General features: G+C 37.9%; 2 protein-coding genes across 6 annotated transcripts in view; one reads left to right on the forward strand and one right to left on the reverse strand.

The window, feature by feature from the left end:
• CMSS1 (cms1 ribosomal small subunit homolog) overlaps nt 1–20,304 on the forward strand; it is a 222,676-nt gene that overhangs the window by 55,466 nt on the left and 146,906 nt on the right. The gene's annotated exons all lie outside the window — the stretch shown is intronic.
• Nucleotides 1–20,304, reverse strand: part of FILIP1L (filamin A interacting protein 1 like) — a 142,111-nt gene that overhangs the window by 52,024 nt on the left and 69,783 nt on the right. For both annotated transcript variants that reach the window (XM_027653358.1, XM_027653359.1), the window contains exon 5: nt 14,148–14,326. In XM_027653358.1, coding sequence (XP_027509159.1) covers nt 14,148–14,326 — 179 coding nt within the window. The remainder of the gene's footprint in view (nt 1–14,147; nt 14,327–20,304) is intronic.

The following is a 20,304-nucleotide window of genomic DNA, read 5'->3' on the forward strand; positions in this document are numbered from 1 at the left end:
ATCATCGTTCAGTTTTACACTTGAGGAAAGTGAGAAGTTTTTGTCAAATAAGGAAGAACTTCCTAAGTGTTACACAGCAAATAATCAGCTTTTTTCTTTCCTGCTGTAATTATAACAGCTGAACAAACATGAGGAGAAGTTTCTGAAAGAATTGAGGTAGAGCTCTGGATGCTGCAAGAAAGTGATGTTCAAATGGTTCACAATGTTTTTTTTCCTGCATTCTTGGTCTTAGTGCCATCTTGTATTAGGATTCAAGTATTCCTATGTCCTAATTCTTGAAGATATTTCAGTGTCTTAAATATTCATCATATACATTTTGCATAATTGCTTTTTTATTTGCATGGATTCAGTTGAAGAGGTCTTGCAGTATGTTCCCTCCAGCATTTTTTAGGATAAATGTAATTGAAGATATTTTTAGTATTTTTCTTTTAAAAACAAACAACCTCTCCCTTTCTTCTTGGAGGTAGGAGAGCTTGGCTCTATTAGGAATAATTTTTAAAAGCCTAACTGTTCCCATGAGCTCAGCATCTTTATTCCTCTCCCCATTATTTTTATGAACTGCTGCATCCCTTAATGCATTGGGAAGTCTGGCTGCAGTTCTCTTAAGAATAAGAAGGCTGGATGCCTAAGCTCTTTTGAAACTATGACCCCACATGCTAGTACTTATTTCTTTAAAATTTTACTAAATATTTCATTGCAGATATTTTCAAGAGACTTATGCATGGGTTCCTATGATCTCATTCTTAGCTTTTTAGAAAGAAAAGGAAAAAGTGAAGGTTGTGATATTCTACAGCTTTCTAAATATTCAACTTTTGCAATGGCAAATCAAACTTCTAATGTTACTTCTTAATTTGTGTGCAGTAAGGATGGATAGCTCTTTCTGTAAGGTTTGTAAATACAGCATTATTTGCTGTGGAAAAAAGCTGTTTGTGTAGTTGTGAAACAAAATGAGTTATGGAAGTTTGTTTCATGACTGGATTTTTTTATTGTCCAGTAATGAGCCAGGTACTAGTCTTCCACCCTGTTAGGATGAATACAAATTTTTTCTGCAATGTTCTCTTACTGGGGTCAAATTGAACTCTTGCTTAATTATTCTGGACACTAAAAGATACCTGTTTTCAAGAGCCCTGTAGGCATTTAATAATTTAGAAGTCTTTGTTTCTTTCTTGCATTTTAGTTGAAATTAGTTTAGGGATGAGAAAATGGGATGATGATGATGGGTAGGTGCATAGCCCAAGAAACTCAATTAAAAATAGAACTTGGTAAATATTTATTTCAAACAATTGTGAGCAAATAGTCAGACCCTTAGGGTTTTTTTAATGCACATCAAAGTGCATGAAAAACATATCCCTGCCAGGAGACGGTAAACGAACTGCTCTAAACTCAGTCTTGCTTCCGTTCAGATACCAGAATTAGCAGGATAGAACAGCAGAGTGTTACTTAAGGACAGGTGGGGAAGGAGAGCAGACTTGGCACATGATTCTGCTTTCCTCTCAGCTGGCTGGAGTTTTTTGTGTTTGTCAGATATGTGCCGGTTCTCTTCATTACTATAGTTTATTGTTAAAAAAGAGCGCTGCCTCCCATTTCCCTGTCTGCTTTATTGGAGGAATTACCCATCTGCTCATAGTTCATCAGGTTCTCATTCAAGTTCTTTTAGAATACTTAAATACCATTTAGTCCTAGTAAAGTGCTAATAAGCTTGTTGCTTTGTGTTGTGCAAATTTGATTTAAAGCTTTTTCTATTAGCAGATCAGTTTCAGATGGCTTCACAGACTCTTTCTCAGTAGCCTAATGTGAAAACCGCCTTGACTTCCAAAATATTGGACTCTGATGCTGTCAGTCAGGGAAGAATACAAATGAAAAAGAACTAAGGCTGTGACAAATGAACCAAATTAATTTTACACCTTAGTGTTCAGAGGAGAAGAATGTCCAGATTCTGATTCCTGCCCTTGTCATTATTTTGGATCTACAGTCAGTAGTCTAACGTTTATATGATTATCTGTTTATATATGTACTTCAACTCACAGAAAGTCTAGATATCCTTTTACACAGTTAAATATATTTATATTATTTTGCTTCACTTTTCTGCCTTCCTTTTTTTTGTTTGTAACAGCTGTACAGCTCCTACATCAGCACAATGTGTTTTCTAATTCTGTTTTAAATACTGTATCAGTAGTATAATCATATTCCTCTGAATGTTTTCTTCTCACATACTTTCTGAAGCACAGAATCACATTCTATCCATGTCTGCATTTACAACTGGACAGACTAATTTTTATGTTGGATTCTTGGACCTGGAACTGAATGGGAGTCCTTGTACCCTTGTTCTTTGACTGTTTGGTTTGTAGTTGGGTTTTTTTGAGGTTTTGTTTTTTCGTTGGTTTGGTTTGGTTTCTTTTTTTTTTTTAATTCTGCTTGTTTGAAATGCTCTTTGAATAGAAAGAGCTTTGCTACTTCCTGTCAAACTTCATTAGCTACTTAAATGCTTTATTTCCAAGAATACAGAGTTATAACAGTTTCATTCTTAATTGATGTATCATCCTGAACTGTGCATGCATTTGCATCTGCCAACTTTCTACTGAGTTTAAACAGTCTTCTTCTGAATTTTAAGCTTAAATACCAGCAGCCTATTTTTGTTTTACTTTAGGTAAGGTTTATGCATCCTATTCCAGAAGTCTTTCTGTAGTCTAACAAAACTGAACTGTTTCTTCCTGGATCACTTTCTCAACTACTTTCTGAAATACAACTGTACTGCCTTAACCTGTGCTTTGGTACTAGAATTATTTTAAAGATGTAGCCATGGCAACAGTCTTGTCAGGTGGCTAAAAAGCTAATTTTTTTATTTCAAGCACTTTGCAAATTCTTTTATATGTTGATGTTTTTATCATGAACAGCTCCTTCTCAGTTTTCTCCAAGAAATGGATATCTGCTGGATACCATAAAACCAACTATCTTTGCATTTAGTAATCAGAATACCCAAGGGCAAGTTTGTCTGTACTTGTTTTGAGACTCAGATCTTTGCATATGTAAGTATTAAACTACACATTTTAATGAAATGCTGGCAGTGAAACCTGATATTATATGAAATTAGCTTAACTTTAAGACTGGTTACAGACAAGAAATTTAGACCAAACTGTTCTTAAAATTCGATAATTCTTATAAGCATCTATGGAAAACAGGCTAACAGATAATCATATAAAAATGTATTTTATGAAACTAGAAGGTTTTGAATACCTTCTTTTCTTACTTTGCATCTGAAGCTAATACAGAGCTAAAGAAGATGGGAATTCATAGAAATCAGGATCTTGAATCTGTAAGGTACATTCCTTTGATAAAACTCCGTGCTGTTGAATATCTGCAATTGCAAGAAATGATGCATTCCAAAATGGTATATTATAAATTTCCTTACCCTTTGGTAAACTGAGAGATTAGGAAGGTAAATCAGCTCAGTATTATGCCCTTCTGTAGGTTTAGTACTGTGTATCTCAATAATCCTTTATTTCTAGGCCAAATACTGCACTCAGGGAGACCTAAAGCACACACAGACGATAACAGTAGTTTTCACTGTCTGTTAAGGAGAGTTGAACTGTATAAAGTCAGAGTTTGTTCATTGCTTTTTCAATCAGAGCTGCAGTGTTGGCTGTTAAATTGTGTTCAGAAACCCTGAGAAAAATGGTTTCTGAACCAAAGATGATCTATATAGGGCTGATATTTCAATAAGAGTTGTGGTGGGTGACTAGCAATCTATAACATGGATTTATGGATGTAGTGCTGTATTACGGTGGTGAAGCTTTGATAAGCATGTTTACAAGGTCCTTTGAGTTTTAATACAGTGGTTTTCATTAAGTTTATTTATAACCTATAGTTTTTATTGGCTATTCTTAAATCTATCCTATAAGGATTTTGAAGCAAACTTAGAGATATAAAAAGTTAAGTAACTTTATCCAGTAAGTGTGTTTATCCAAATATGTCCTCAAACTTCTCAATTTCCCTTTTAGAAAGCCAATTAGGGACAGTCTGACTCATTCTCCTGTCTGACAGAATACAAGGACATCCAGAGTTTAGCTGGCAAGACTATTGAAGAAAAAAAAAGGGAGAATTTTAGGATTTCAGTGAGTGAGTCTTGCTTCTCAGTTCCTCAGTCGGATGTAAGAGGAAGTTTTGAAATGAGAAACGTGAAATATTGTCTAAACATTTAATAAACGATGTCCCAATTTCCTGATGACTTAAATGCAAATTGTAGGATCTGAACATTCCTAAAAGTCATCTTTTGTATGTCAGATTAAGGTTTACAGTGCTAAGAATTTCCTGATAACCTTGACATTTTTAGCATACAAATCAAATTGGAAGGAGAGGAGGGTGCATGATCTCCATTTGTGCTGTTTTACTTTCTTTTCCACAAAATTGTCTGGTTTTATTCAGACTGTGAGGAGGGAGGCTAGCATGGTGTGCAAGGAAGTGTGAGTGAGATGGTAACTGAAATGGAAGGACAGTTTAAGAAAAACAGGGGTTTATACCCTGATAATGTTTGTGGGATATGTGTCTACCCCCAGTGACTTGAAGGTACTGTGAATCAAAGTGCTGAGGCAGAGGAATTTCCCAGTAGCATATAAAAGGCAAGACTTTGATGGCCTTTAAAAGTCAAGAGCTCTGTTTTAAGCTGCAGGTTTTTAATCAGCTCTTGTAATTTCAAGCAAAATGTGCCACTGGAAAGGTATTGGCAAGGAAGTAAATAAGGCAAAGAGCAGTTTTAGTGACACTCTTTTGCAATATCATGACTTGGATGCTGTCTCTGCTGAGGCTGCTCGAAGTATCTTGGACAGAGAGTGAGAGCAGACCTGTGCAAGGTATATCTCGTCAAGCCTTAGGTACATATTTGAAAACAACCATGTTTCTGGATTCAGTGAGTTTCCCTTCTCCAACGCTCTTGGCAAAGGTAGAGTCTGGGAGAAGGTAACTGATGCTAGGCCAAACCTGGCCGACATAAATCAGTTAGCTGTCTGGGTATTTTCAGTGTTATTAGCCCTTTGGCACTTTTAATTTCCTATTTTGGAGGGGGGGCAATGAATAGCAGAATACTTCCCCTGTCCTCTTTTGGTCACAAGTATTGGATTTGGATTTTTATCTGCTTGTAAACTAATGTTGTTGATGATCAAGTCTTTAGTGCTGGAGCCTTCTGTTGTCAGTGTGTCTGTGCAAGATCTAGCTTTTACTGGTCATGTTTCACAGCATAAACTTTTCTGTGGGAGTGTGAAGGGACTGGTTAATTCTCTGCTGCTCAGACTTTGGAGTTCCTTCAAAATCATGCCTCACGGGGGCCATTGTGTTGGGTTTTTTATCCCAAGGGCTGTGCAGCTGGGACCTACCACGGAAGGGGAGTAGGCAGTTCTCCCTTCAGAATTGTCCTGAAGCAGCAGACCTTGCTGCAGCCTGCTCAAACTCTCATCTTAGAGTTTTAGCTGCTGTGGATCTCAGCTGGGTCTGTCTGTGACCAAAATGGGTTCTTTTTCAGCCTTAGCCAAGTATCTAGTTATCTTTCAAGACAGAAAGGAAGTACTGTATTGAGCTGTTAAGGACAATAAATTATTGAACAGATATAAAAGTATAATTTTATTTATGACAATGCAACTTTTATAGAACATTTCTACAGGGATTGAGACCTTTGTGCATTTTGGCATTTGAAATGAGAAGGAAAATTGACAACAGCGTACTTGGGAGAACAACCCTCTGTTGCCAAGGGAGAGACTAGATGGTCTAATGATTTTTCTTCTCACTACTCTCATTTGCTACTCTGAGCCACCCACCTGACCTGCCTCCCCCCTCTCCCCAACAGGGGACTGAAGCACAAATTTTAAAAATGAAAGTTTTCTTGAACTTTTAGTTAATTTCTGAATTTATACATATTCTGTGGGGGTTTTTTCAAATATTCTTAGCAGAAAGGTTCAAGTATTGAACTTACTTTTTCAATGTGTTCACACTCTTAGTCTTCAGGCACTTTATCCAAATGAGTGGTGTTTTCCTGAAAGGCTGTACAATGTGCATTTCAGGCTCAAGAAACAAAATAATGTACTTCCATGAAAATCAAAATTATCATGTAAGAAGATTTTGATGTTTATTTTTAACAATTTTTTCAAGTAATCTCTGTTCTTGACTGATTTAGTGCTTCTGATTTTTCTTATTTATTCTCTGTTTAAAATGACTGTCTCAGCATGGAGACTGAGGCTGTGACATTTTTCTGAAAGTTCTTTTGTACGTGTATAAAATGCTCACAGATTTTCTAGCTGGGCATGAGTGCACTGAAACTCACAGCATGCCATGGGAAACTTGGTTGAGTTTAGATCTCAAGTCTTGGTAACTGATGTGTGACCTTCATTCTCATGGCCATTTTTCTCTTGCCTGTTCTTAAGATACAAAACTAATTATAGCACATGCAAGTCCCTTAAATTTTTCTGCCACGAGAAAGATCTTTGTTGAGATTTCTCCTCCTCCACATTCAGATAGGAGTACAACTTTTCCCATAGCAATGGTTTGTCCTGGAAAATTATGGTAGTGTCAAATTTTCTATCTTAGAAAACGATTTATGGATTTTTCTGTCTGTCTGATGTTGTGTGTTTTCTTTTCAAACTCCGGTTATGAAATCCTGTGCCAATTTCTCCTTCTCTCACAACCCCACCCTGCAATGAATCAGAAGTGCACAGTGTCTTTTTTTGGTCACAGGTCTTGGTACAGTCATCTGCTTTTATTGTTGCTTATGATTAGGCTTGTTCTGCTGTGCCACACATGGAGTGGTGCGCTCAGTCTTATTTGGAAATGTAAATTGGTGACTAGAGCGAGGGCCCCATTACTGAGGGCAGTGCCACACCAGGAGCATATTTGGCCAGTGCTTCATGCTGGTCACTGATTACGTGTTGATTTACAAGAGCCATAAATATTCTAAGACTTGCCAGCTTAGCAAGATCATCTTTCCCTTTGAGCTCTGACACTGGCGTTAAAAGTGCTGACCAGAGAACTGCCACCAGGGTGGCTCTCCACAGTTGTCCCTTTCAGGAGAATTTGTGTCCTTTCACAGGGAGGGCATAGGGCAATGAGCAGCTTTTTCCCCACTCGTGAGGGTAGCAGTGTAGGAGAACATCTTTTGACTAAGGTTATTCGTTTTGTCCTCCCATCCTCAAAGTATGCAATGATAGTACTGGTTGGTAATTGTGATAGTGTGCCTGAAGCAGTGAACAGACATGTTATGTGCTCAGAATTAAAAAAAAACACAACTAAATATGAGTCTCACTTCTCTGTGTCATTCCACCAGTGTCAGTGAGTTGCATGAGAAACGGTTATCATCTAGATCTTGCATCTGTGCACTGATTACAGTAGGTGGAATAATTTAGAATTGCACCATGGATATAGAGAATTTCTCAGTTATGTTAACGCTGAGTTGAAAACCCTGTTTCTATTTCTATTTGTTCTTAATTTTAGTATTGAAAAAACAGAATGTGACCTTGTTTAACAGTTTTAGGGTCTTAACCCTAAATTCTATTTATTTGCTCTAAGATAAGTTATTTTTGTCTTCCACCATGCACAGAGACTGTTGTAAGAATCTTTGAATCCTTGAATTTTGACAAGGATTTGATTTCACAACATCTGTTGAAAGTTATGTAGTGCAACAGTACATAGTTTTTCACATATGAGCATGAGGTAATTAATCTGTGTACATCACTTCCTTGAGTCTGTCTTCGTGCCTCAGTGGTATTATTAGTGGGGCTGTCCCATTGGAGTGTAATGTAGAATAAGAATGCTAATATTTTGCTTGTGGTGGGTCTTTCTTAGTCACCTACAGAGCACTAGATACCCATGAAAAAGGTCAAATGTACAGAGATCTGGCATCCATTCCACAGCTTGCAAGACATAGTCTCTGGCATATGTAATACATAGAACTCATTGCCAGAAAGCTAAAAGGAAATGATTGCATTTGAGTACAATGCAATCGACAACAATAGTTCAGTGTGCATGAAATCAAAAACCGCTGGTAACACATGTAGAATAAATAAGTCAACGGTGTTTATTTGTACTGCAGCTTTCTATAGAGATAAGGTCCTGCTTCTTATATTTAATTGGCTTCATTAAGAAAAATAGCAAATATTAATTATACGCACTCTTATAGAATATTGAATTTTCCAGACCTTCAATATATTGTTATTCCAGTGTGTAAATGTGTTTGAATTAAAGTATAGCAATGTTATCCTGGTAACATGCTAACACACTTCACCTTTTAGCTAAGATCGCTCCTCTCCTTGATGCCCTGTCCCAATTTTCAAGCACTGCTCACTTGACCTACTGTGTGTAGCAATTACTTTAATCTGACACTGAAAAAAAACCCCAAAACACTTTACCTAGAGTGCTCAGTGTCATGAAATCTCCTTTCTTACTTACTCAATACCTGAGCAGTATTATAACATAATATGATTTAATTTTGGTACAGCTTTAGTGTGATGTTTAGTCCATGTAATAACATTTCCTTAGAGGGTAAGAATGTACTGTGAGGGTACACGAGAAGAAATACATGGCTTTAATGCAGTACTGAGTGTGCATTCAGTGAAGATACATAGAAGGCTGAGACAGCCAATGTGGAAATGATAAAAAAATTGAAGTGAGGGCCTGGAAAAGGATTTAGTTATTTGGAAGTACAGAAAGATATGTTTGGTTTATATGTGAGTGGGAATTTTTTGTTTGTTTGTTATTTTGGGGTTTTTTTCCAATATTTATTTTTCTTGGAGGTACTATGAAGAAAAATTTGTGAGTCTTAAATCTAGAAAGGTTCAGGTAAAAATGTGCCTAGGTACAATAGGCTGAATAACAAGTGGTATGTCTTTGTTACCCCGGTTTTAAGAATGGAGCTATTAGAGAACTGTAAGGATGAAACCAAGGGCAGATAGTTAAAAGACTGAGTTCCCTTCTTGTCTCATGGAGTTGGGGATGATGACAGGTTGCTCACATGGTAAGATTTGTTGTTTTGGTGGTGGTTGGAGTAGGCTTGAGTCATCATAGAGATGATGGCTGGCTTTGAGTTTCTGTGAGGAGAAGCACAGAGAGTGAATGAAGAAGAAAAGACCTGAAGAATAAGACCTATGGAGTGCTATGAACAGAGCAGAGGTGGACAATGCCAAGTTTCCAATTCAGAGTACACTGAAACACCCAGAGAAATGTGTCCAGATGGAGTCACAGAAACTTTGTGTGGGCAAGATGGCAAGGAAGTGCTGAAAGCTTATTTGTGCCCAAGGCAGCTGAAAGATCAGAGACAGTGAAGATGGATTAGGTTCAGAGCCTTCCAGAAGAGACATAATTAATCTCTTATTGGGAGCGGTTTTGGTTAAACATTCCACAGAAGCCAGACCAGAACAATGCCTACAATGAAACTGAGGGAAAAGGTCTTTTGATGAAGATGCCTAAGACTGCATAAGGACCCCAGGCAGCCAGCAGAATCACTGACCCTTGGGGATCTTCAATAGTCAGCTGGACAAGGATCTGAGCAACCTGATCTGACTGTGAAGTTAGCCCTGCACTCAGCAAGTTGTGCTGGAGATCTCCAGAGATCAGTTCCAACCTGTATCACTCAACAGGTTGTCACATTAACTGACTTGACCTTGAGGGTGGCAGCAGTTGGAGCAAAAAACACAGTGTTTTGTGGTGTTTTGCTAGATGAGAAAGACTACAGGTGTGAGACTTGTGCATATTAGGTTTCATTTTTTTGTACTTGGTGAATGCCGACCCCTCAGATGGGTATAATTATTACTTTTATCTTAACACTGAGAAGGCCCTTTACTTGATGTGTTAAGAACACATCTGTGTTCTGTCATCTGTAGTCTGATAAAGTGGAATGGTTAGGTGACTGGCTTAGGGTTTTTCACTTGCTTAAAGCATAGGGCATAAGTTTGCATTTAGGAAATGTTAGGATTTTCTTGTCTGTAAACAACTACATGATGTTCTTCTTTGGACTAGGTTCTCTAGATGACCTTTGCGAGTATGAATTCAGAGCTAAAAGAAAAACTTACGGCTTTCCTCCCTATAGAAAAGGACTCTCATATTGGTAGATGATCCTTAAACTTAAGATCTTATTAATTGCTTCTATACCGACCTGCAGAGTTTTGTGCTAATATTTGAATTCTGAGAGCAACATTTATCATAACTGCCTTTAAAAATCTATTTACATTGCTTATTAGCAAAATGATATTTTTCTCTGTCCTGTTGAATAACCCATGTATCTTCATAATAAAGCTTTACCCCTTGTATATTTGGGTCTATATAGTATATAGAAAGTTTGAAGTTGGAACACACCTATACATTGGAACATTTCTTCCTTTCATCCAGGTACTTGTGATTGATTTATTTGCATCATACCTTCATTTTCTTTCAGTAGTTAGAAAATGGGGAATAAATGTGCTTACATAATATTTAAAGCTCCTTGAGATTTGCAGTGGAAAAGGACTGTGTAAGTGCTAAACATTTTACTATTTTGCTGTTTTGTTTCTTGGTTTTGGTGTGGGGTAGAGAGTACTGTGTAAATGCATAAATACTTGCATGCATGTGCCATGTGTTCTCAAACCAGGAACATGCATATCTGGAAAACCTTCTAGTTTCATATTTTACCCTCATAAAATGTTTTTTTTTTAAACAGCATCTTGTATTATTTAACTGTGCTGCAAAAATACAGATTGTGGATTAGTATTTTTGGACAAATGGGTACATCCTCAGGGAAGATACAGTGGAGTCTGCATTACAATCTAAAGTAAGTTTTCCTCCTAGTCCTTAATTCTACTCTCCATCCTCCAACCCCATGAAATGCAAGCACTTCTAAACAAAGTCAGTGGCTTTTATGCTGCAGTTCTTCATGTGCAGCTCGTAGTCTGTGTATCTAGCTTCTGGATTTTTTTTTTTTTTATTATTATGTTACTATGAGCTTTAGTGCTGTATTTCTTTAGGTTCCAACAGTGCAACAAATATTTCCCTTCTGGACTCTGGTTGACTTGGTCTAGTACACTGCCATGCACAAATGGTTTGTCTTGGTGTTCCTGTCTGATCTGCACAGTTACAGAGTATAATTCACATTGAAGTGCAGGAAGGACCTATCCAGTTGTTGTCCACTGGTCTCCTTTTCTCCTCAGAACCTTTTCTTATCTGCTAGAGGCTTGTCAGTGTCTCCATGCCTTAAAAGTACATATGACTGAAGATGAATCAGTATAATGATGGTAGCATGATTTCATCATTTGTTTACTGGTAAAGGTCTCTTGTAAGTAATGACACTCAGTTCAGTTTGAAGACCAGTCTCTATCTTGAAACTACAGCAAGCCTATGGAGGATTAGTTTTGGCTGACAGCAAGAAGAATGCTTAAAATGCCTAAAGGGTTAACCTTAAATGCTAATCTGGTTCTCATACCTTGAAAGCTGTCACCAGTCCTGTCAAAAGCTTAAACTCCCAAATCTGACAATGTACAACTGCTGAGGACAAAAAGTCTTGTTTCCTTATTATGAAGTCAAAGTGAGTCTCGATTGTTTAAGGTGAAGAGTTTTTACTGAGTCATGGAAGACTCTTAATATTTTGCACAATCCAAACATTAACTTTTAATGAGAAATGTCATCGGTGAAGGGCGTAAGGCAGCAGAAAGGCCCTAGGGGTGGAGGGTTGCCTAGTTTATGTCATAAATTCATCACTAAAATTTTCATTTAGGAATTTTTCAGTTCTTCCTGAGCCCATATACAAGAAAGAGGAAATGCTTTCTTTCTGTCTTATTTGTGAATGTATCCAGAACAGTACGTAGGAGTTGGATCTGACTAATAGTTTCTTTCTTCTTGCTATTAGTAGTAGTTTTCAGAACTTCAGCATCAGTGTTTCATAATGTCTAAGTGTTTTTCATTTTGATCACATAGTCACATATTATTCATGTACCTTCTTTGGCTTGCATACATTCTATACTTTTGAAGGATATCTTTAGCATATACTGTACCCTTGCTCTTTGATAAAAACAAGATACTTTTTTGACTAATTGAAGTTCAGGATTTTGCTTTGAATCTGAAATACTGTTAAGAATACTATATATCCATCACACATCTAATAGAGAATATTGCTTCTGGCTGAAAACAAAAAGTAAATTCTTTGATGAATACTTACTGCTTTTCTGCCCCTGTTTTTTTTTTTTTTTAATTGAATTGAATTGGGAGTAAACAAAGATTCATTTGTCATTGCTTTATGTGTGAAACTTTGGGTAGAGTTCTATTTGTTCCTAATCCAAATGCAAAATTCACATCCTGAGAAAATTTAAATTGAACTAAGGTTTTTGAAATGGAGGAGAAGGTCACTTTGCTGTATCAGGCAGGCTAATGTAGAAAGAGCTGTACCTTAACTTGCTGAGTGTTTTTTTGGTTTTGGAGTTTTTCGTTGTCTTTTTTTTGTTTTTTTGTTATGGCAGGCAATTGCATGGAGATCTTGATGGCGACATTACTTGGCAAACGTTTTGGAATCAGCTCAACATGTGACATCACACCCCCTTAAGCTTTTCCACATAAAATACGTTCTCAAAAAAAAAAAAAATTACGAAAATTGAGACTTAATCTGAAATCTATTATTACATCCTCTAAGGTCTCATTAGACACCTCAGTACTCCTCCCTCTTCCCACCATTTTCCAGGCAGCTAGACTAAATGTTGTAGATGATAGTGGTAAATGTTTTAGAGTCTTCTTGGAGAAGGGGGGTGGAGGGAGAGGGAGGGTTATGGTGAAGGGGCAGGGAAGAGAGTTTTAATCCCATGCCTATCCTGTTTAAAAAAAATAAATAAATTGCAACGACTCTGGTGCTTAGCCTTTTCTTCTGTGCAGCTTTTCACGCAGTGTGAGCACATGCATCTGATGTAACATTTCCTCACTTTTAGCAACTGTAGTTGTTTAGCTCTGTCTGTAAGAGATGAGTGTCTGAGATTTTGAGAAGACAGCAGAGACAAACACTTCCACTGATCTCAGGCTTTGGTTCCTGATACTGTGATGTTTCACAAGAACAGTTCACAGTATATGCTCTTCTCTGCGTGCTTGTGCTTGCCTGCATCTGTGTACATTTTTTCTGGGAAACAAAAGGGTTTTTCTCCCCAACCTCTGTAGTTTCAAGCCATAAATATGGCTGGGTACTTGGTGGGAAGCATATGTGCTGTCTTTGATAGATGTGCAGGAGAGAGGTGTAGTGCAGAGTGCGAACACTGCCAAAATACGTAGAACATGATGTTACACAGGCGAAGCAAAGGAAGAATTATCTATGCATAATGTGAGTTTAGAATAGGCTTGACATTCTCACACCCAAACATTTCCATCTGTTCCTAAGCGAAAGGAAACTGAGACAATATTCTCCTATCTTCTGGACTAGCTATGCAGGGAATAGGAAATGTTCTTTGATATTTTTTTCCTTAGGATGTGTTCAGTTTTACTGCAGGTTCAGAAAAGCCACAGTATAAAGTTGCTTTTTTTAAAGACAGTAAATGATAATAAATTGTTAAATTCTTCTGAGAATTGGTGTTGATATTGTAAGACTGTGCTTAAACAAACTGTGATGCTTTTAGGTTACACTTTATAATAAAGTTGGATTTGTGGGGTTTATGCTAATGCTGATATGAGAACTTTGTCATTCTTATTTTCAAAGCTTTCCATAAATTATCCTCTACTTTTGCTTCCTCTCTCTGTCTGACAAACACCTACTTTTCCTCATGTCTTTTTCTTCTGCCATCAAAGGCTGCCTGCCTGATTTCTCTTATTGTTACTTGCATACTGTAGTGTATACCGAGCATCTAAAACACACTGAAAGGTTCACCTGTGTCTTGTTGGTTGTAACTTTATACATTTGCATATCTCCTTGTATTCTCTACAGTGTAACATCCATGTCATCCTGCAAAAGTGCTGAAGAATCTGCCAACTGTTTATCCTACCTCACCGGCTCATGGAGATGTAGGCATTATTATTATTTAAAAGTATTAGTCATGTTTTCACAGCTGAACTCTCAAAAGATAACTCCGCAAATATTTCTGATTTTTAGTGGATGCAGGGTAAGAAAGCAGACAGATCCTTAGATGTAATATTAAATTGTACATGCTTCTTAGTATTGTGGTAAGAGGTGGCCTTACCTTTCACATTCTTGTTCCAGCAAGTTTGTAAACTCATCGCTTTTTTCCATGTATTTGCTGTGCTTCCTCTTCTCTTCCTCTAGTTCATACAGAGTCTGTCTGTGTGATTTTTCTACCATTACAAGTTGATCCAGCATTCGTCTGTGAGTTTCTTTCTGTTTCTCTACAACTTTATCAAGCTACAAAAAAAGCAAAAACTCCTGAAATATTTTGAAATTTTTGCTTTGCTTCATTATTGAGAAATTTTAAGAGTGGCATAATAATAAAAACTGCACTTAATAGCCTAATGGCCAGGTCTTTTGGTATCTGTTTGGAAAGGTTTATTTAATTCTGTCAGTCAAATTCTGACAAATTTGATAAATAAGGTACTGTTTTGCAGGACCCTCAGTTGCCTTCTTTTCCTCCTCCTGCCATGACTGTTCCTCAACAGCTACTAATTAACAGTTACTGTTCCCAGGGCTGTGCTTTTCTCATTGATCACTGTGGTAGAGAAACCAGATGTCTTGGCAGAAGTAGCCTCGTCCACTGCTTCACACAGTGGATGACTGGCTTTGGTTGAATAGAAATAGCTGCCTCACTTGTAGCTGCAGAGGAAATAAGAGCATTAAATTGTTTTTGTGAGGGTAGGCAGGTACATCAAAAAGCAGTTTTCTGGTTTGTCAGTAAATACATGGTAGTGCCAAGAGTGGAAAACAATCCTGTCTCTTGTGCTTACTCTGAGCATGGCTCTGGGTTTCTGGAATAAGTAAGTGCTAAATTTTTTAATAGTTAGAAGTATTTCTTTTTAACAGCGTCATTTCCTGTTTTGTTCCTCAAATTGCACATGTTGTTGAGATCTTTGTCTTACAGATGGCGCCTTTATAGCACACTTTGAACACCAAATTCCCTCCCCTTCCTCAAGGATTTCTGCTTGACTTCTAATCATAGATTCATTAAGGTAGGAAAAGACCTCCAAGATCATCTGATCCAGCTTTTAACTGAAAACCACCATGCCAACTAAACCACAGCACTAAGTGCCACATGAAGTCAGTTCTTGAACGCTTTCAGGGATGGCAACTCCACCACCTCCCTGGGCATCCCATTCCAATGCTTGACCACCCTTTCAGCGGAAAATTTTCAGTTTTTTCTAAACATTGTTATATAGCAATACTTTAAGTCAAACAATCTATTTTAGGTTTTGGTAATCGGTTTTAGTTTTTCTGAACCACAGAGTTGTTGGCATAACTGTTTGCTGGACCTACACTGTTAAACTAAATAATATCCTCAAACTTAGAGATAATTCTGGGGATTCTGTTATAATTTTGAATTCAGAATGTGACCGAGTTATGCAAGTGTGTGTATGAAACCATAAGTGGTTTTCCTCTTTAGACATTACTGATGTAGCTGAAGTTTTGGGGAGGATCACTGGAGGCCAGCTAAAGACCTGGGAAGAATCTGTATTTGTGAGCAGCTTTTTTCCCTACTTGTTCACCTTTGGAGACTCCTTCACCAGGTCATAGGAATCCTTGTAACCTTTTTGGAAAAGAGAAATTTTCAGCTCACAGCCCAATGCCTTCTTTCAATAGACCATAGTGTATTCTAGTAGGTCAGTCTGATTGTAGTGCTTCACTCTATTAATAGGAAAGAATTCACAAATGGGCAGTGTGGGAAACAAAGCTGGTTCTGGTTCTCTGATGTTTCTCCCACAAGGAATTCCATATGCTACAAGAAGCACTGGATCTTCAGATTCTTAGGGCCACTGCTTATTTTGGACAATTTAATTCCAAGCAGTATGATTAATTATCTTTTCCTCATGCTTATTGACAGTTTGGCCAGTAGAAATGATGACAGGAGGAGTTGGAATGCCTGAACATGAGTTCCTTGAATAAGTGAGGATATCATCAATTTCTGCATAGACTTCCCAGTCTCCCCCTGCTTATCTCAGCTTTTTTTTAAAGCTATATATATTCTCTTATGTTTCTCCTAAATAATTGTTAACTTTTTTGACACTGCTATGAAAAGAAAAAAGAGCTGTTGACAAGACTTTGAAAAAAGTTTGAGTCCAGAATATTCCAACAAAAACGTGGACCATTGTGAAAATTTCCTGGACTTTCAACTTAGGACATTGAGAGAGTCTTTTCTGTTGTAACATAGCTGAGCTAATTTCATGGCTGATCAAGAAAGACACAGAAACCTATGGGGGTTTTTTTTTGTTGTTTTGGCTGTTTTGTGGTGCTCTTACAGCAGATCAATTAGGTCTTTTTCATCTTGCTCACTAATAATTTGTACACTTTGTAGCAGCAGCTTTCTGGAATCATAATCCTGAAGCAGGACCTCTCCTGGAAAAACATTTCTTACCTAAACCCTTGCATGTGCAAACTTTCTCAGTAACCAAGTGTCGCCTTATACAGTAATCTTTTGGCTGTGTTTTCAGTATCTTTTACAGAGGTTGATCTGGATTGCCTTAAAAGGTCAGGTTGAAGAAAACTATCCATTTTAATTTCTTCATACTCTCCCTTATTTTAGCAGAAGTGGAAATTTCACGAATTGAAACTTTTGTTCAGCTACTAATTTACCAGAAAGAGGTTTTATCGACCTTCCCTCCCCCCTCCCCCCCCCCCGCCCAAGATTTTGGAGGGATTTTTTTGGAACAACTGTTGTAGATGCATGAAGCACTGTCACCTGAGTTTCTGATCCTTGTCTTTTTAAAGATCCTGCTGTCAGGTGAATTTACACTGTTCTCAGAAAGCAGCCTGCCTCCTGTTTTTTGATAAAGTTCTGATGCAGTGCTGCTTGCAACTGTGGCCCTGTCTTGCTTAAATTGACGTGAGCTGGGCATCAGCTTTGCAGGAGTGCTTGCTGGTCGCAGCCCTCAGTGTGAGGTCAGATTGGAAGAAGGCAAAGGCTTGAACTTCCAACTGCTTTTGGCAGGCAGTCTGCATGAATGGGGTTAAAAAAGAGATAAGCATTAGTGTGGATTGGAGCACCACATCCAAAGTACTTGTAGTAATCAAAGGGGATGTGTAAATTGCTATCATAAGAAAACTGAAATTTGTGGCTACAAGCTGATCATAAATCAAATGAGCCTGGTTCTGAACATGTAAATGCTTGATGGAGCTGGGGGTTAGTCATCAACTGAGCAACAGTAACCAAGTATAAAATAATTCTGCTTCTGCACTGTTGGGTGTAAAGGATGTGGGACTTGCCAGCAGGATTTTATAGGTTCAGTATATTTTGTTAACTCTGGAGTATTTGTTGAATGGCTACAAGAGGTTAAGTGAAGCAGTAATCCAAGCAGCATGTATGCAAGAAGTAAGTCCAGGTTTTTGTTTTGCAGCTCTCAGTGAGCGATGCCACTGCCTTTCACTTCACAGCAGTGCTTTTGTCAGGGTTGAGATTACAACCGGTTTGGATTACAAACTGGTTTTTGGGATGGGTGAGGTGTGTATTCAAGGCAGGGAAGTGGAACGAGGAATTTTAAACTGGGAAAAAGAACAGTAGTGTCCTGGGGAGACCTGCTTATATTAAAGGGTAAGAGAGAAAAGTAAATAAGCTGCTGCATTAAAGCAGTTTGCATGTTGCAGTTTTCTCCTGTTGCTCAAATTAAGAGATGCATTTAGATTCCTTTTCCAGCATGCTGCCAAATGAGTTCTACCATGGGTGTTTGGCTGTTGTGGATGGGAACAAGGTGGAGAGTGTGAGCTTGTGATTGATTCCATTTGGGAGAGAAGGAAAGAAGTGCTGGGACTGTCTCCTGGTACAGGTGGGTTATAGAGAACAGAATTGGAGACACTGCAGATCCTACATCACAATTAATGCAGACACTTGAGATCTGCATATAAGATGTGTAACGGGTATGGGCACTTGGCCTTGTGACACCTATGTGTGTTCCTGTGCAGCACCTCTTCCCTCCCTGCAGCACCAAGCAGAGCAAAGCCTGGTACTGAGTTGCTGCACTTCTGTGTGGTTTGTTGGGAAACTGTTGCGTTCCTCTACAAAATAAGAGCACCTTCCTGGGGAGCAGATTTGACTCTTGCATTTTCCCTGTGGGATCTTGTGGCTGACTCCCATGTATCCAGCAGAGAAGAGAGAGAAGTTGTGTGAACCCCTGCTAGTGTGAGATCCTCACACAGAACCATCTCCAAGAGCCCGGAGTTCTTAATTACTCTGGCCAAATGCTAAATCTGCCCATGCAGAAATATCCATTTATATGAACACACACAAGATTACTCAGGCTACACCAGTTCTTAGCTAAAAACCACAGAGGACTAATAAGCAGCAGTATAAATGTCTTCTGTTGAAAATTAAAGTGATAAAATCTTAATTAAGTGATTTGTTGTTTTGTTCTTGCTAACCATATGGGCTTTTCGCTAGAATTAATACTTGAACATGCTGTACAATACAGTGGAAAATAAGAGGCATAACATTACGTAACTGTGAATAGTTCAGCAAGCTAAAAATTCACACAAATTTAATAGTTTAAATACATTTTACCACCAGCTCGTGTCTGAAGTCAAACTAGGGTGGTGTATCTCAAATCCATTACATTGGAACCGAACTTTTCATCTTTCTCTTTTTAGACTGTTTTGTGGTGTTACATTTCTTTATCCAAAGTTCAGGGTAATAATATTCTCATGGTCATTGTTTATAAGTGTATAATCCTGAGTTTGGGATTACCAGAGACTATGGGAGCACTTGCCTTTTTCAACCCTAGGTGAGCCAAATTTCCATGCAGATATGTTGGTCTTCTTTTCCTGAATGCTGCATTGTCAACAGGCTCTTCCTATGACTAAATTATTGGTATTCTACAGCTGTCATCCTTGGAAAGTTTTGACCAACACTTGGAAGGTGTTATGAGGATACAGTCAGATATACTTTGTTAGAAGGCTGATGAGTGTGCGTCCTTCCCCAAGTAGATTGGCCTTTAAAAATGGATTATATTTTTAATTATCCTCGATGGATGCAGAATATAGGCTTTCATTTAGTTTTGCTGCTTTTAAGATCTCCAAGTCACAGGAGTTATTGTTCATCCCATTTCAAATAGTGAGGCACCCAGGGTTTTTTTTAGCTTTTGGCTGCATTATTGGATGCTGGGGAGAGTTAGAAACCAGAATCTGCTTTCTAATTCTGCGAAGGTTTGAAACATGAGAAAAAGACACCATAAATTCTGCAGTATCTACCTCTTTATCTCTTTTTTCCTACATCACCTTCTCTGGTATTTTTTGATTCTTTAAAAAAACCCAAAACTGGTTATTTTTGAGTGTGGGAAAATGATTCTTATATTATTATTCTATATTTACTAGAACGTTGAATACTCTTTCTTTTCTATTCAAGAGAAGTAGCAGTTGATCTGAAGACACATTTTTTTGTGAATAACTGGCTTGATCTCCATTTATGAACCGTGCAAAGATGGAAAACCTTTTCAGGGCTTTGGGTCAGAAGCAAAAACGAAATGAAAGCCTGTTTTCTTTTATGCCCCTCAAGTGTGAGGAAGAAGAATAATCTTATCTGATAGAAAGAAATAGCTGTAGAGCAAGTTTGACTGAAAAAGCCCTCAGTTTTTAAAAAAAAAATTAAAAACTCTCCTCGTAGGAAGGGAAGACATGATTTTAGTCTGTCACACTCCTCGTACGTTTTGCAAAGGAAGATGTATTACTGCTGTTTTCTAATTTGCTACATTTCTTCACCTATGAATCCTGTTCCCAGTGAGTAAAATTGTCCAGTCACCAAATTTTCCCACTACATTCTTAACCAAATTTACCAAGAAACTTAAAGATTAGAATATATGAGAGAGTTGTGAGAGAACATGAAAGAACTGGAAATCCTGCAGTTGCCTTCTGAAATTAATTGTATTTTCACTTGATTTATGGGAAGATACTCTGTGTTCAGGGCTACCAGGCTAAACTGTCAAGGGTGAGATGCACAGGCAGAAACAAAGGTGTGGCAAAGGGGGAATTCAAATGGTCTGTTCCCAGACTTTGTGGCTGGTTTCATCTCTCCTTTGATTTTCATATATGTTTTAAAAATATAAAAAAACCCTTAAATGTATTTCTGACATAATTTAGGGGGATTTTGAAATTGAAATTGTGGAATGCGAACCTACTACAGCATTCTTGGTTTACCAAGACCAAGGAGTGGCAGTGGTCCTTCTAGCCTTTCACTGGCTCTCAGGATATTT

The sequence above is a fragment of the Corapipo altera genome, unplaced genomic scaffold (genome assembly GCF_003945725.1).
Source record: "Corapipo altera isolate COAL_440 unplaced genomic scaffold, ASM394572v1 61, whole genome shotgun sequence".
NCBI classification, from domain to species: Eukaryota; Metazoa; Chordata; class Aves; order Passeriformes; family Pipridae; genus Corapipo; species Corapipo altera.